We start from the raw sequence: 14,808 nt of genomic DNA on the forward strand, positions 1-14,808 counted from the left end.
AATCAATCAAATAAACTAAATTAACAAAATGAGGGATAAAGTAAACACAGCCCCTAAATTAGGGTAGCTGTAAAACCAAAGACAAAGTTTAAAGGAGACTTACAAACCTCAAACCAAAATGTGATTAAGAAGATTGATAAAGTGCCCCAGTCCCCGTGGTGCCCACCGGGCACGGAAGGCCTCGACAGTACTGGCAGACACCGCGTACTCCCTCTCCAGGGACACCCAGCCGCGAACATAGCCGTGGAGGAGGGTAGCCAGTCGGGTCGGATAACCCCCTCGATCGCCCACTGCCTGGACCTGTTAATGGCCAACTTGGCCAGGCCCAGGAGCAGGTTCACGAGGAGGTCCTCCTCCTTCCCGACCCCCTTCCGCACCGGGTGCCCATAGATCAGGAGCGTGGGGCTGAAGTGCAAACAAAACATTAATAAAAGGTTTTTTAAATAACCGAAAAGGGAGTGCAGCCTACAACACCCTATATAAACGTGGTCCACGGACTCCACAAGACTGCAAAAAGGGCAGGTGTCTTGGGAGTCCGTGAACCGACACATTCTGACAGTTGTATGGAACTGGTGCGTGCAACACCCTCCACCCCAGGTACCTGATGGAAAGCGGGAGGACACCTCCATAGCGGACCCCCCGATGGGGACCTCCGCCACCGGACGGCAACAAGGCACGCCAGGGTGTGTCTGGGCAGCGGGCAAGGGCAAGGATGTGAATGGTGTGCAGCAGCAGCCCGTACAGTAAACCCCTCTGCATCGTGCTAAAGGACATGGGGGGCATTTCCGTAAGGCGGCTCGGGTTGCGCGGCACCAGCTCCCGAGGGAGGGTTTGGAGCTTGGGGCCAATGTGGAATTCTATCCGAACAGGGGCATGCTCAGACGGACGCCCACCGCGCACCCGCGCCACTTCAAGGCCCAGTATGGCTTCGGGTCTGAGCACGACTGTCCTTGAATGGTATCGGCCGCGAGTTGGATGACCACAGACGCGCGACGCACCACCTCCTGCGGGAGCATCCAGCCCAGTCCTCCGCCACCCAGCACGTCCCCGATCCTGGTCACCCCTGCGGCCACAGCCCTCCTCTCCGCCTGCCACTGAAAAGGACGGAGGGGCGGATTCCTGAGCAGCGGCTCTCTGACGATAGCCGCTACTCCTGACGGGGGAGAGCTGTGTCGCGAGGCGACCATGTTCCAGACTTTGATCAGGTCCTGGTAAAAGACAAGCAACGCCTGCAAGGAGCCACAAAGACCCCTCAGGTCTATAAACAGGAGCTGCACGTCATAATTCAGGCCGCGCACCTGGCGGAAGAAATACGTCGCCAGGGCACTCCATCTCGGAGGAGGCTCGATGTAAAGGTATCGCTGCCGGGTCTGAAGGCGGAAGGTCGCCACCTGTGTGCGCAGGCACACCAGCGCCTGACCGCTCTCCCTAAGCGGGAGACTCAGAACCTCAGCAGCGATCCAGTGCAGCCTTTTGTCCCAGAAGAAGTTGATGAGCATTCTCTGGATTTTCGTGACAAAGTCCGGGGGAGGGGTCAAAGTGACCAGCCGATACCACAACATGGTGGCAATCAGCTGGTTTAATGATCAGAACTCGACCCCGGTAAGACAGCACTCACACCAGTCCTGTCCAGCGCTACTGGCGAGCGGTGAATTTGGTCTCCAGTTCCTGCCAGTTTGCCGGCTAGGATTCCTCAGCAGGGCAGAGATGGACCCCCAGGTAGAGGAGGCTGGTCCTGCTCCAGGTGAAAGGCCTGAGCTCCTCGGGTAGGGGATCCATCTGCCACGGACCGACCAAGAGTCCAGAACATTTACCCCAGTTGATCCTGGCAGAGGACACGGTAGAGTTGACCTCCTGGCACTCGCGCATCCTCTGCAGGTCAGCCGGGTCACTAAACACGAGTAGCACATCATCAGTATAAGCCGAAACGACCACCCCGATGCCCAGCCCGCGCAGAACCAATCCCAACAACCTCCTCCGCAAGAGGCACAGGAAAGGCTCCACGCAAATAGAATACAATTGGCCAGACGGGGGCAGCCCTGATGCACCCCTCTCCCAAAGAGAAGGGGTGCATAACTTTTAGGTATTACCTATTTTGGAATCGTTTATTAGTACTTTGCAATCTTTTGTATTAGGCCTACACAGTTTTAAGGTTATAAGCAACTTTTCCAAATCATCTTTTTGTTTTTAAAAGTAAACCAAGTCATTCCGATTACCAACAACCACAAAGAGAAAAACATTACTTAGCAGATTTTCTGCAAAGTTAGTTATTGATAAAGGTTCTGAATCAATGACGAACCCATACCAGTTAAGCAGAGTCTGAGACGATGAGCTCAGGGTATCAGTCATAAGGACATGACAGCATACCTCCCCTATCCTAAACAAATGGTCAAAGGAAGATACCATAAAACATGCTTTTGTCTTAGCAAGAAATTATTAAAATAACAGAAATAAATTTTAATGAGGAGGATGGTCCTACAGGGAATTGGCATTTTAAGAAACCAGTCAGAGAATCGTGAGAAGTGACAATAATTGATGACCATCACCCCTGGGGCCAATCATAGACTGATCACGCGCCCTTCAAGCCAATTAGAAAATAGCCTCGCCTCGTTTAGTCCAGTCAGAATACAATAACATCATTGATCACGTTGTGGGTTGTGGCTTGTAAAGAGTTAATAAGCAGCTTCACTGAAGCTCATTCACACTGAATTTGAAACCAAGGACTACTTGTCAGCTGAAAGCAGAAGATCAGAAAGAGAAGGCTGAGTCTCAATCTGCACCAGGAAGTAAGATCCTTAGATTTATCTTATTTGTTCATGGGATGTGGGTATCATGAATAGGCCGACATTTATTGCCCCCTGTTTAGAGGGCAGTTAAGGGTCAACCACATTCCTGTGTCTGGAGGGAGTCACATGTAGGCCAGACCAGGTAAGAATAGCAGATTTCCTTCCCTAAAGGGACATTAGCAAACCAGATGGGTTTTTATGACAATCAGCAATGGTTATCATTAGATTTTTAATTCCAAATTTTTGTTGGATTCAAATTCCACCACCTACCATGCTGGGATTTGAAGCCAGGATCTCTGAATTACCAGCCCAGCAACGACACCACTGTGATACCACTTACACACATAGTACACCTGTAAAGTCGCTGCCCTGCTGTGATAAGTATTAACTTATAACTTATTAAAGTTTCCTGAGTTGCTTCACCGAACTGTCTCCTGTTGCCTGAATGGTTAAAGCCTCAAATGAACAAAATTGGATTTTAATTCAAAAGAACTTACAATTCACGTGATATTTCAGTCGGCGAGCATGCATGAGAGTCAGAAGCGCGCCTGCTGCCAATTAAGAGGCCTGTTAAGGCCATTAAAGTAGTAATTACAGTTGGCAGGTGGATGAATCGGCCAGGCAGCCATTGCATTTTTCAGGAAACCTCATCCATGGGCGGGATGAGGTTTCCAATATTACTTTAAAAATATAAAAATGTTTGGACAGAATTTTCATCATTCATATGTTCTGGCGACTGATTTCTGATGTGGGTATTTTTTCCCGGATTTTAAAATCTTTATTTTTTTCAGTTTAAATTCTTTAGTTCCCTGAGGCAGCTCCCTGCCTTCAGGGAACTTTCATTATGTCCTCCCTCGCTCCCATGCTGACTTCAGCGCTCACCTTCTTCCCAACTCCCACCCTGGCAGTGCTGAGCCTTTCAGCTTCCCTTTCACGCTGGCGAGTCGTTAATTGACCAGCTAGCGTGAAATCAGGGTCAAGGGTCCATTCCCTGTCCACTCCCAGGCTCTCACACACAAAGACTCTCTCTCTTCTCTCTCTCTCTCGCATGCACACACACACGCACGTACACACAGACTCACTCTCCACAAAGTTTGAACATCACATCAGGAAGAATTGATCAGGAGGTGGCATGATTCGCAATTGGTGGAGCTTCCTAACCTCCAGCCACTCCCGGGCCTACCCAACATTCAGCTGCTCCAGGGCCTACCCAACATCCAGCCACTCCCGGGCCTATCCAATCTTCAACCAATCCCGGGCCTATCTAATCTTCAACCACCCCCGGGCCTACCCGACTTCCGGTCACTCCTGGGCCTACCCGACATCCAGCCACTCCCGGGCCTACCCGACATCCAGCCACTCCAGGGCCTACCCAACCTCCAACCACTCCCGGGCCTATCCAATCTTCAGCCACTCCCGGGCCTACCCGACATCCAGTCACTCCTGGGCCTACCCAACCTCCAGCCACTCCCGGGCCTACCTGACATCTAGCCACTCTCGGGCCTACCCGACATTCAGCTGCTCCAGGGCCTACCCGACATCCAGCCACTCCCGGGCCTATCCAATCTTCAACCCCTCCTGGGCCTATCCAATCTTCAGCCACTCCTGGGCCTACCCGACTTCCAGTCACTCCTGGGCCTACCCAATCTCCAGCCACTCCCGGGCCTATCCAATCTTCAGCCACTCCCTGGCCTACCTGACATCCAGTCACTCCTGGGCCTACCCAACCTCCAGTCACTCCTGGGCCTACCCAACCTCCAGCCACTCCCGGGCCTATCCAATCTTCAGCCACTCCCGGGCCTACCTGACATCCAGTCACTCCTGGGCCTACCCAACCTCCAGCCCCTCCCGGGCCCACCCAACCTTCAGCTGCTCCAGGGCCTACCCGACATCCAGCCACTCCTGGGCCTATCCAATCTTCAGCCACTCCCAGGCCTACCTGACATCCAGCCACTCCCGGGCCTATCCAATCTTCAGCCACTCCCAGGCCTACCTGACATCCAGCCACTCCTGGGCCTACCCAACCTCCAGCCACTCCTGGGCCTACCCGACTTCCAGCCACTCCTGGGCCTACCCGACCTCCAGCCACTCCCAGACCTACCCGACCTCCAGCCACTCCCGGGCCTACCCGACCTCCAGCCACTCCCGGGCCTACCCGACCTCCAGCCACTCCCGGGCCTACCCGACCTCCAGCCACTCCCGGGCCTACCCGACCTCCAGCCACTCCCGGGCCTACCCGACCTCCAGCCACTCCCGGGCCTACCCGACCTCCAGCCACTCCCGGGCCTACCCGACCTCCAGCCACTCCCGGGCCTACCCGACCTCCAGCCACTCCCGGGCCTACCCGACCTCCAGCCACTCCCGGGCCTACCCGACCTCCAGCCACTCCCAGGCCTACCCGACCTCCAGCCGCTCCTGGCCCTACCTGACTTCTACCCAGTCCGTGGATCTTCTGGACCTCCTCCCGATTGATGGACACTTGTTGCTTCCTGCTTGCCACCCTTCTTACTGCTCTACTCCCAAACCCTTGCTTGCTTCCCTTGCATTTTGCTTTTCCTCGTGGCCTCCCGGCTCACTCCGTCATCTTGGCTCTGTACTCTTTCAGTTGGCACCAAGAAAGAGTGTGTGCTCTGAAAACAAAGGAACCAGCGAGCCTATCAGCAGCAAATGTTGGAGAGAATCACTCTCTGACTGGAGGAACAGGTCCTTGCAGATCTTTCATTCATTCAACTGACCTGTAGTTTGAACAGCGAGTCCACGTGTCAGATACAATGGCCGGGTTGTGGCCTGCAGGCTGGGGGGTTGGGCAAGCCTGGATTAAAGACTGACAAGTTCCTTGATCCTATGAACATAAAAATTAGGAACAGAAGTAGGCCATTCGGCCCCTCAAGCCTGCTCCACCATTTGATAAGATCATGGCTGATCTGATTGTGGCCTCTACTTTCCTTCCTACCCTGTGTGCCCTTTGATTCCCTCGTCAGTGAAGAGTCTATCTGACTCAGCCTTAAACATATTCAGTGATCCTACCTCCACTGCTGTGTGGGGTAGAGAATTCCACAGATTAACTACCCACTGAGAGAAGCATTTTCTCCTCATCTCCATCTTAAATGAGAGACTCCTTATTTTTAAACTGTCTCCCTTAGTTCTAATCTCCCACATAAGGGGAAACATCCTTTCAGCATCCAGACAATGGTTTCAATCCATTGACCTCTGGGTTATGGACCTAGTGCACTTCCGCTGTGCCAATCTGCTCCCCCTAAACCTGATGGCTAGCATCCTAGGGTCTTAAAAGAAGAGACAGCAGGGATAGTAGATGCATTGGTTGTAGCCTTCCAAAAATCCCTAGATTCTGGAAAGGTGCTCACAGATTGTAAAGCCAGAAATGTAAAATCCTTACTAAAGCAAGGAGGGAGTCAGAAAGCAGGGCATTATAGGCTAGATAGCTCAACATCTGTCATTGTGAAAATGCTACAATCCATTATGAAGGAAGTAGTAGCAGGACACTTAGAAAATCATAATACAATCACAAATGAATCACAAAACATGAGCATGCAGGTAAAGCAAGAGATTTAGAAAGGCAAATGGAATGTTGGCTTTTAGTGCCAGGGGATAGAGTATAAAAATAAGGAAGTCATGTTACAATGGCATAGGGCATTGGTGAGACTGCACCTAGAATACTATGTACAGTTCTGGTCTCCTTACTTAGGCAAGGATATACTTGCATTGGAGGCAGCTCAGAGAAGGTTCACTAAGTTGATTCCTGGGATGAAAGGATTGTCTTATGCAGGAAGCTTTAGCAGGGTGGGCCCATACCCATTGGAGTTTAGAACAATGTGAGGTGATCTTATTGAAACATGTAAGATTCTGGGGGTGCTTGACGTGGTAGATGCTGAAAGGATGTTTCCCCTCATGGGAGAATAATCTAGCACTATGGGGCACCGTTTCAATATAAGGAGTCTCCATTTAAGATGGAGATAAGAAGGATTTTCTCTCGGGGGTTGTTAATCTTTAGAATTCTCTACCCCAGACAGTAAAGGAGGCTGGATCATTGAATATATTCAGTTAGACAGATTTTCGATCTACAAGGGAATCAGGGTTATGGGGGGGGGGGGGGGGTGCTGCTGGCAGGCAAGAAAGTGGAGTTGAGGTCATGATCAGATCAGCTATGATCGTACTGAACAGCAGAGCAGGTTCAACAGGCAGAATAGCCCACTCCTGTTCCATTTCTTATGTTAGGCTAAGCAGAGCTCCAAGACCTTTGACTTCCTTCAATATCCAGTTTGTTGTCAATATCCTTACATAGATCCACTTGTACCTATCTCAATGTAACCAGTACCACCCTCTGGAATTGCTCTCCTAACATGTTCAATGCACCCTGGCTCCATTCTTGGCCCTCTCCTATATTCCACACATACATACTGCTTTTCAGAAGTGGCACAATGCCAAGTTATTAGGAAATAGAAATAGTTTAAGTAAGTTATATTTGTATTTGGGTCTGTTAGGAATAAGTATATCCTTACGTTTAAGTTTAATTTATATTTTTTTCTATTTGTGGGTTAAAAGATGAAACCTGGGATCTAGTTTCATTTTCGACTAGAGACAGGAGGTCTAAAGCTCTGTTTGTATACCTACTTTTCTAATGAGTTCTATGACTCTTGAAGAGAAGTTAAAGCAAACACAAGAGAAAAAACTATACTGTTGCCTAGCAACAATGGTCCAGAGAGGGAGACCCAACCACTCACATACACACACACAGAAAAAAAACCTAGAAAACAGCAGTTTTGAGTTCAGTTGAAAGCAATTTGAATCTAGTTGGAAGTAATTGCCAGCAGGAGCAGCCTAGCAGAGGGACAGATGGCAAACTAAAGTTGTAGACAGTTGCAAAAACAGGCTGGACAGGAGAGGAAACTGCAGAGGCAGATTCCAGGAACTAAGGAAGAAACTCCCTAAATCCAGGGGAGTGGAACAGGAAAGGGCCCAAGAGGACATTCCAGTCAAAGGAAGAACAAGAATTTCGAAAAGGTCCTGTTCTGTGGAAGTAACAGTAAGGAGCAAAGAGGAAGGCTTCAAGCTTCAAGCTTAAAGGGAGGAGGCTGCAGGAAGCAGATAGATGATATAGGTGTGTGAGAAGCCAGAAGGTCCAATGAAACAGTTGAAGGTCTCTTACATTTTACTATGAGCTTGTGAGGCAGCGGTGTACTGCTGGTGGCTAAGTTGGTGAGAGAGAGATAGAGAGTGTGTGCAAGAAAGCTTGAATACATGTGGTGACCCAGGGAAGAGGGACATCGGAAGGAGAGTTTGAAACCCTACAGGTGGATCCTTGCAGAAGGCGTCTGAGAGAGAGTGTTGTTTGGGAGAAGATTCCAAAGCGAGTTCTTAAAAAGTGAAGATTGGAAACCCTCGTGTGAAAGATGGAGTTCAGTGAGACTGGTTGGCTCATGGTATGACAAGCATCTGGGGGAAGTTGAAGAGAGATCCATAGCATCTGTTTGGAGTGGCATCTGTCACTTGGCTTCAGAGTGTGGTGTGCCTGATCACAGATCGCCTATAGGTTTACATGGACTGGGTACTTACTGTGAACATTAGAGTGTAAGATAGCTTTTGTAATTTGTGTTATCCTTATGAATCTGTATATATGTATATGTATATATATATATATAAAAAGGTACAGTTATGGGTGAAGGAATATTGTAATATAGTTCATCTTTTCTTGTTTAATACATTTTTTTTGTTAAAAGTTCATCAGCTGACTCTTGTGACTCTGTTCAGTAGCCACTCTCCACCTATCCAAACAAAAAATAAAAGTTAATATCTATCAATCAAGTCCCACCCTGAGATTTGGCTTGTCTTGTAGCAACATCAGTTGGGATCATAACAAAGTTAATACCCCACTCCATATCTCCATCACTGCATTTAATATGTTACTGTCTGATTTCTTATTTGACATCAAAGGCAGAATTTTGCCCTCATTAGGTGGGCGTGGCAGGCAGGCCCAGGAGTGTTCACAAAGCCAATCACTGCCCATGATCAGGCCCCGACATGGATTTCACGCTGGCCGGCCAATTAACAGCCAGCCAGTGTGAAACGCGCGCTGCAGTGGGGGCAGTAGGAGTGCAAGCTCGGAAGCATGCGCATGTGCAGGGACACGCGCAGCAAAAGCTCCCCGAGACAGCTGAAGAATTTTGAAAATAAAGAATTTAAAAATGTTAATAACATATCCCCTCATGTGACTCTGTCACAGAGCAGGGACATGTTAGAAATTTGAAATTTTTTTTTAATAAATCACTGAGCGAAACCTCATCCCGCCCATGGATGAGGTTTTGCAAAAAATGCAAAGGCCGCTTGGCGTTTTTGCCTGCCCACCAATCGTAAGGTTGGACAGGCAGTGAAAATTTTCATTTAATTAGAACTTTAATGGCCTAAATAGGTCTGTTAATTGTCGGCAGGAGTACTGCCGATTCCCATGCACGCCCACCGACTGAAATATCACAGGAGTGTATGATGACATCGGACACTCTCCCGACGTCATTGCACATCATTTTACACTCATTCGGGTTGGCGCATACCTGCCCGACAAGCGCAATATTCTGCTCCAAGTTCTTCTCAAACCAGAATTTGCCCCAGCTCAACATTGGAAAAATAAAAGCCAACCGTTTGCCTCAAGTGCACACTGAACCTTTATCTGACCCTGAGCTGAACTTCAAAAGTACCATGAAATGTTGTGACCTCCTCTCCCAAATATCCCCTGTATCCATTCCTATTCCACCCTAGGTGCCACTGGAACACTCCACAACATCACCTCCTTGACCACTCACATCTCCAATCCTTTCCTCGCTGAACCTTTCCGATCACAGACTCAAAATCAACCAGAACCCATCACTTATATCCTGTCCTAACAGCATCCTACTCACTAATCACTCCTATCTTTTCCCCTCAAGCATTACAATAAGATCAGCGATGATCTTGTTGAATAACGGAGCAGGCTCGAGAGGCCAAGTGGCCTACTTCTGCTCCTAGTTCATGTGTTCATATGTTTGTACCCTCCTAGGACACAGAGTAGCATTTTAGACCAACTACCTATCCTCAGCTGCTTCATCAACGACCTTCCCTCCATCATAAGAATAGAGCTGGTGCTTACTAATGATTGCATAATATTCAGCATCATTTGCAATTTCTCAGGTTTTGAAGTCATCCATGGTCACATGGCAAAACTGGACAACATCCAGGCTCAATCTGATAAGCAACATTCACAACACACAGCCAGGCAATGATCATTGCTTACAAGAGACAGTTAAACCATCTCCTCTTGGCATTCAAAGGCATTACCCTGGTCTAATTCCCCACCATCATTATTCCTGAGAAGCCATCATGTTCAGAAACAGGTCAGAGGTCTCCTGTCTTCCCAAATCACCACCAGTTAGAAGGCACAAGTTAGGATTGTAATGGAATACTCTCCACTTGCTTGGTTGCGTGCAACTGCAACTCAAAAGGTTCAACACCACCCAGGGGATAACACCATTGATTATCACCCCGTCTACCAACTTAAACCTTCAGTTTCTGCACTGTGATTGCATGGCAGCTGCAGTGTGTTCCATCTCCAAGATACGCTGCAAAAATTCACCAAGCCTCCTTTGACAGCACCTTTCAAAATCCACAACCTCAACCATCTAGAAGGACAGGGCAGCAGATGCACAGGAACACCACCATTTGCAAGTTCCCTCCAAATTACATACTGTCCTGACTTGGACATAAATCACCGTTGCTTCATTGTCACTGAGTCAAATCCTGAAACTGCCTACCTATCAGTGCTGCGGGAGTGCTTACACCACAGAAATTGCAGTGAATCAAGAGGAAGATCCTTCCTTAAGTGTGATAAGGGCTGGTCATTAAATGCTGACTTTGCCAATGACACTCAAACCAAGGTTTGCTTTTTAAATAATTACCAATCCCTCCATGGCCTCCTCTGTGGCATAGTGCATTGATCTAAGATACTGTAAACCTCAGCACCCCTCATTCAGCCCTCAGCCTTCATGTCCCATATCTTGTGATTCCCTCCCTTTAGCACTCACCTCCCCCACCTTGGCATATCAATGGCACATTTGACATCCGCAAAGATTTCCTTAAATCCTACCTCTACAACCAAGTCACTTCCATTCACTTTGCTCCTACCTAGAGCTCACACCAATCCCTGCACTTCCACAGGACACTTCCTCAAGTTAAGCAAACTCTATAAATGCAAGTTCTTGTTCTCATTATGTCAATTGTGGCTCAGTGAATATCACTCTCATGACAGAGTTGTAAGATTGTGGAGTTATGAACCCTTCCAGAGACTTAAGTTCAAAATCTAACCTAACACTCCTGTGTGATACTGAGGGAGTGCTGTATTGCTGGAGGTGACATCATTTAGATGAGATGTTAAAGCAATGTCTCATCTGACCTCTCACAGAATCACAGAATCACAAAATTGTTGTGGCGCCGAAGGAGGCCACTCGACCCATCGTGTCCAAACCAGCTTTCCGAATGAGTGATTACTCAGCTGGATGGTAAAAATTCCACTTTCAAAGAAGAGCAGAGTAGTTCTCCCAGGTGTCCTAGTCAATATTTATCACCTAACTAGCATCATTCAAACAGATTATCTAGCCATTTTCACACAGCTGTTTGTGGGAGCTTACATGTGCAAATTGGCTACCAAGTTTCCTACATTACAACAGGAACTAAACTTTGAAGGCATTTCATTGACTGTAAAATGGTTTCGAATGTCCTGACATTGTGAAAGGCACTATATAAATGCATGAATAAAAGCAAAATACTGGAAATCTGAAACAAAAACAAAAATTGCTGGAAAAACTCAGCAGGTCTGACAGCATCTGCGGAGAGAAAGACAGAAATGTATATAAAAATATATAAATGCACCTCTCATTTCTTGTGGTGAGCACGTTTCTGATCAGCATTTCCATTAGAATGATAGTTTGTGCAGTGTGTTCGAGGGTTCATTTCCAAATGGTTAAGGTGCTAAACTGTATGGGAAGTTACCAAGAGCTCTGAATGGTTGGTTTAAATTCCTGAACAGATGCTATTATAGAATGACTGATCTGGATCTGCAGCATCTGACACACACCCTGTAATGGCACTAACAGAACCACTCCGTTCACTGAGCAGTTGTGCCTGTAGAGCACCAGAGGTCAAATAAAAACTGAAGTTCCCAAACCAGCCTCGATTAGAACTCAAACTTTGCCTTATTTGGACTGAAGGTCGGAGCAAACTTCAATTATCATTCAAGGAACAGAGTCTGTCTCAGAACCTCTCACCATTACTGACCCTCCCCCAATCACATAGTCTGACCCCTCCCCCAATCATACATTCTGACCTCCCATTTACACAGTCTGACCGACAATCACAGTCTGACCCATCCCCCAATCAGTCTGACACCCCCCCACTCATCTCAGTTTGACCCCCCTCATCACACAGTTTGACCCCCTCCCCACCACAATGTCAGGATGCCATTTCTGATGGAATAATGATGGAATGGGCCTGGACAGTAATTTACTGAGTGACGAGCTGCTCCATTTGCCAGAGGCGCTGAATTTGAACGAAGATCCAAGTGTGGTCCTGCCCTGTGAGAGTTGTCACCTTTTATGCTTTTCCTCACTTTGTAATAAGAACATAAAAACATAAGAAAAAGGAACTAGAGTAGACCATTCAACCCCTTGAGCCTGCTCCACCATTCAATAAGATCATGGCTTATCTTCTTGTGTTTCGAATTCCACATTCCCACCTACCCCCGATAACCTTTGATGGTGTGAGGCTCAGCTGAGTCATTAAATATAATTGTTACTTCAGAGTGACAAGCCTGAGCATGAAGTCAGACAGAGAACTGCATAGTACATACAGCACAGAAACAGGCCATTCAGCCCACTGATTCCTGACAACGCTAATGCTCCAATGAGCCTCCTCCCTGTCTCCTTCAAACTATCAGCATTTCCTTCTGACACTTCTAAATATTCTACAATTAAATTCTTAAACTGAGATCTCTTTCTGCAGTAAGAGCATCTGCGATAGGATCAGCGCTGTTCTTCCACAAGGATTTAATACACTCGTAACACCATCTCTGAACTGATTTAACACAGGAGTTCAACCAAAGAGTTTAGCAGCACAGAAGGAAGCAAATTGACCCATTGTGCTAGTGCTGGTTGTTTGCAACCAAACCCATTACTCCGCTCCCCTAGTGCTCCTGTATCTTCCCTTCAAATGCTTATATTATTTTCTTTTAAAACAACCAATAACCACAATTGTGTGTGTGTGGTATATATACAAACATATTTAAAAGATGCAACTACCCACTGTGGCAAAGCCCTCTGTGTAAATAAATTTCGCCTAACCTCTTTTCACATGCCCATTGACAATTTTAAACTGACGGTCAATGTTTCATGGGGCAGGATTTTATGTCCCGCACGCCCGACCCGATTGGACGTAAAATAGCACGCAATGACATCAGGTGAGACCCCTGATGTCATTGTGCACTCGCGCAATATTTCGGTTGGCGGGCGCACGCAAGAGTTGGCAGCGCACCCACCCAACATTTAAGCCTATTAACGCCCTTAATCAATTAATTCAAAGCTCTTTCTCGCTGCTGTTCCAACATTATGGCTGGTGGGTGGACAAATCAGCCAGGCAGCCTTTGGATTTTTTAGGAAACCTCATCCACGGGCAGGCTGAGGTTTCCAACATTAATTTTTAAAAATGCTTTGACATAATTTTTATTACGTTTATGTTCATGTGAGTGAGTCCTATGTGGAGACAATTTTTTCACATTTTCAAAATCTTTTTTTTTGTTTTTACAATTCTTCAGCTCCCTGAGGCAGCTCCCTGCCTTCAGGGAGGTTTCAGTGCGCGCTCCCCCATGCATACGCAGACCCTTTTGCACTTACCCTCTTCCTGCCCCCACCCCAGCAGCACTGAGCTTCTCGGCGCACCTCTCACGCTGGTTGGCCGTTAATTAGCCAGCCAGCTTGAAATTTCAGTCAGGGGCCAATCGCCGGTGGCGTACCGTTTCCCAGCCGCTCCCAGGCGCACCCGCCGCTCCCACCTGACAACCCAAAAATTGTGCCCACGATGACCCCATAATTGATGGTCCCTGACTAAAATGTGTTAAAATGGCACAGCAATGAGTGTGATCTGACCTCATCAAACATCTACGCAACAACAGCAGTAATGGGAATTGATATCTTAAATTTTTATGTTTCTGTGTTGAGATAAAGATATAAACTGATATTACAGATAAAAAATATGTTGCAGATTAATGTAAAGTATTAATCCTTACCTGTAACATGCTGGAACAGAAGCGAAATACCCACAAATAGAGCACCAAGTGCCATTTCAGATTCCTAGATTGTGTTGGCGCTGCAGAAACTGAGTGACTGTTTCACCATTACATGCCAGTCTGTAAGTAAAAAAAAAGAGAAGTGTGACTTTTAAGGGTGGTGGAAGAGAAAAGCAGCTTCCTGTTAGATCAACTCCTATGAATGTTATAAGATAATTTATATTAATGCTATAGGAACAGCAGCTGACCTCCAACCAGAGAAGGGATTGGAGGGCTGAGAGGTTCCAAAATATAACTGTGTTCAGGGTGTGCGTCACAGTGATATTGAATAACACACGCAACAGACATGTCGTGTTCCACCGCACGCTTAGAACAGTGAAAAACACAGTGGTGGAAAGATAGTGATTGATTTCTGAAACATAGGGGGAGGTTTAAAGTTAATACACCCATAGGGAAAGTGACACAATCGGGTTCTATGCTGGTCTTGCAGCCAGCCCAATCTTACCCTGGAGTGAAGTCAGTGCAGGGTGTAAAAGTAACCCAATCCAGTTTAAGCTAATTAGCTTAAAGGGTGGATACTAAACTTAAACATTGCATCCCTGGTTTAATGACGTATCTATGTTGAGATGAGGCTTGGACATGAAGCCTTTCCCTCTCCTCTTTCCCCTCCATCTCCCAACCTGTGGTTGAGTAGCTGGCATT

The 14,808-nt window shown here is 47.3% G+C and overlaps 1 protein-coding gene across 2 annotated transcripts in view; it reads right to left on the minus strand.

The window, feature by feature from the left end:
- The window catches only part of LOC121271932, a 32,012-nt gene extending 17,640 nt beyond the window's left edge, over nt 1-14,372 (minus strand). The window contains exons 1-2 of one of the 2 annotated variants that reach the window (XM_041178185.1): nt 14,355-14,372; nt 14,107-14,226 (exon numbers count right to left, since the gene is read on the minus strand). In XM_041178185.1, coding sequence (XP_041034119.1) covers nt 14,107-14,161 — 55 coding nt within the window. In that variant the 5' untranslated portion in view covers nt 14,162-14,226; nt 14,355-14,372. Of the gene's footprint in view, nt 1-14,106; nt 14,266-14,354 lie in introns of those variants that run through there. The other variant, XM_041178186.1, reaches the window with a different exon arrangement.
- Between the last annotated feature and the right edge of the window lie 436 nt (nt 14,373-14,808).

This window comes from Carcharodon carcharias, chromosome 32 (assembly GCF_017639515.1).
Source record: "Carcharodon carcharias isolate sCarCar2 chromosome 32, sCarCar2.pri, whole genome shotgun sequence".
In the NCBI taxonomy this organism is placed as follows: Eukaryota; Metazoa; Chordata; class Chondrichthyes; order Lamniformes; family Lamnidae; genus Carcharodon; species Carcharodon carcharias.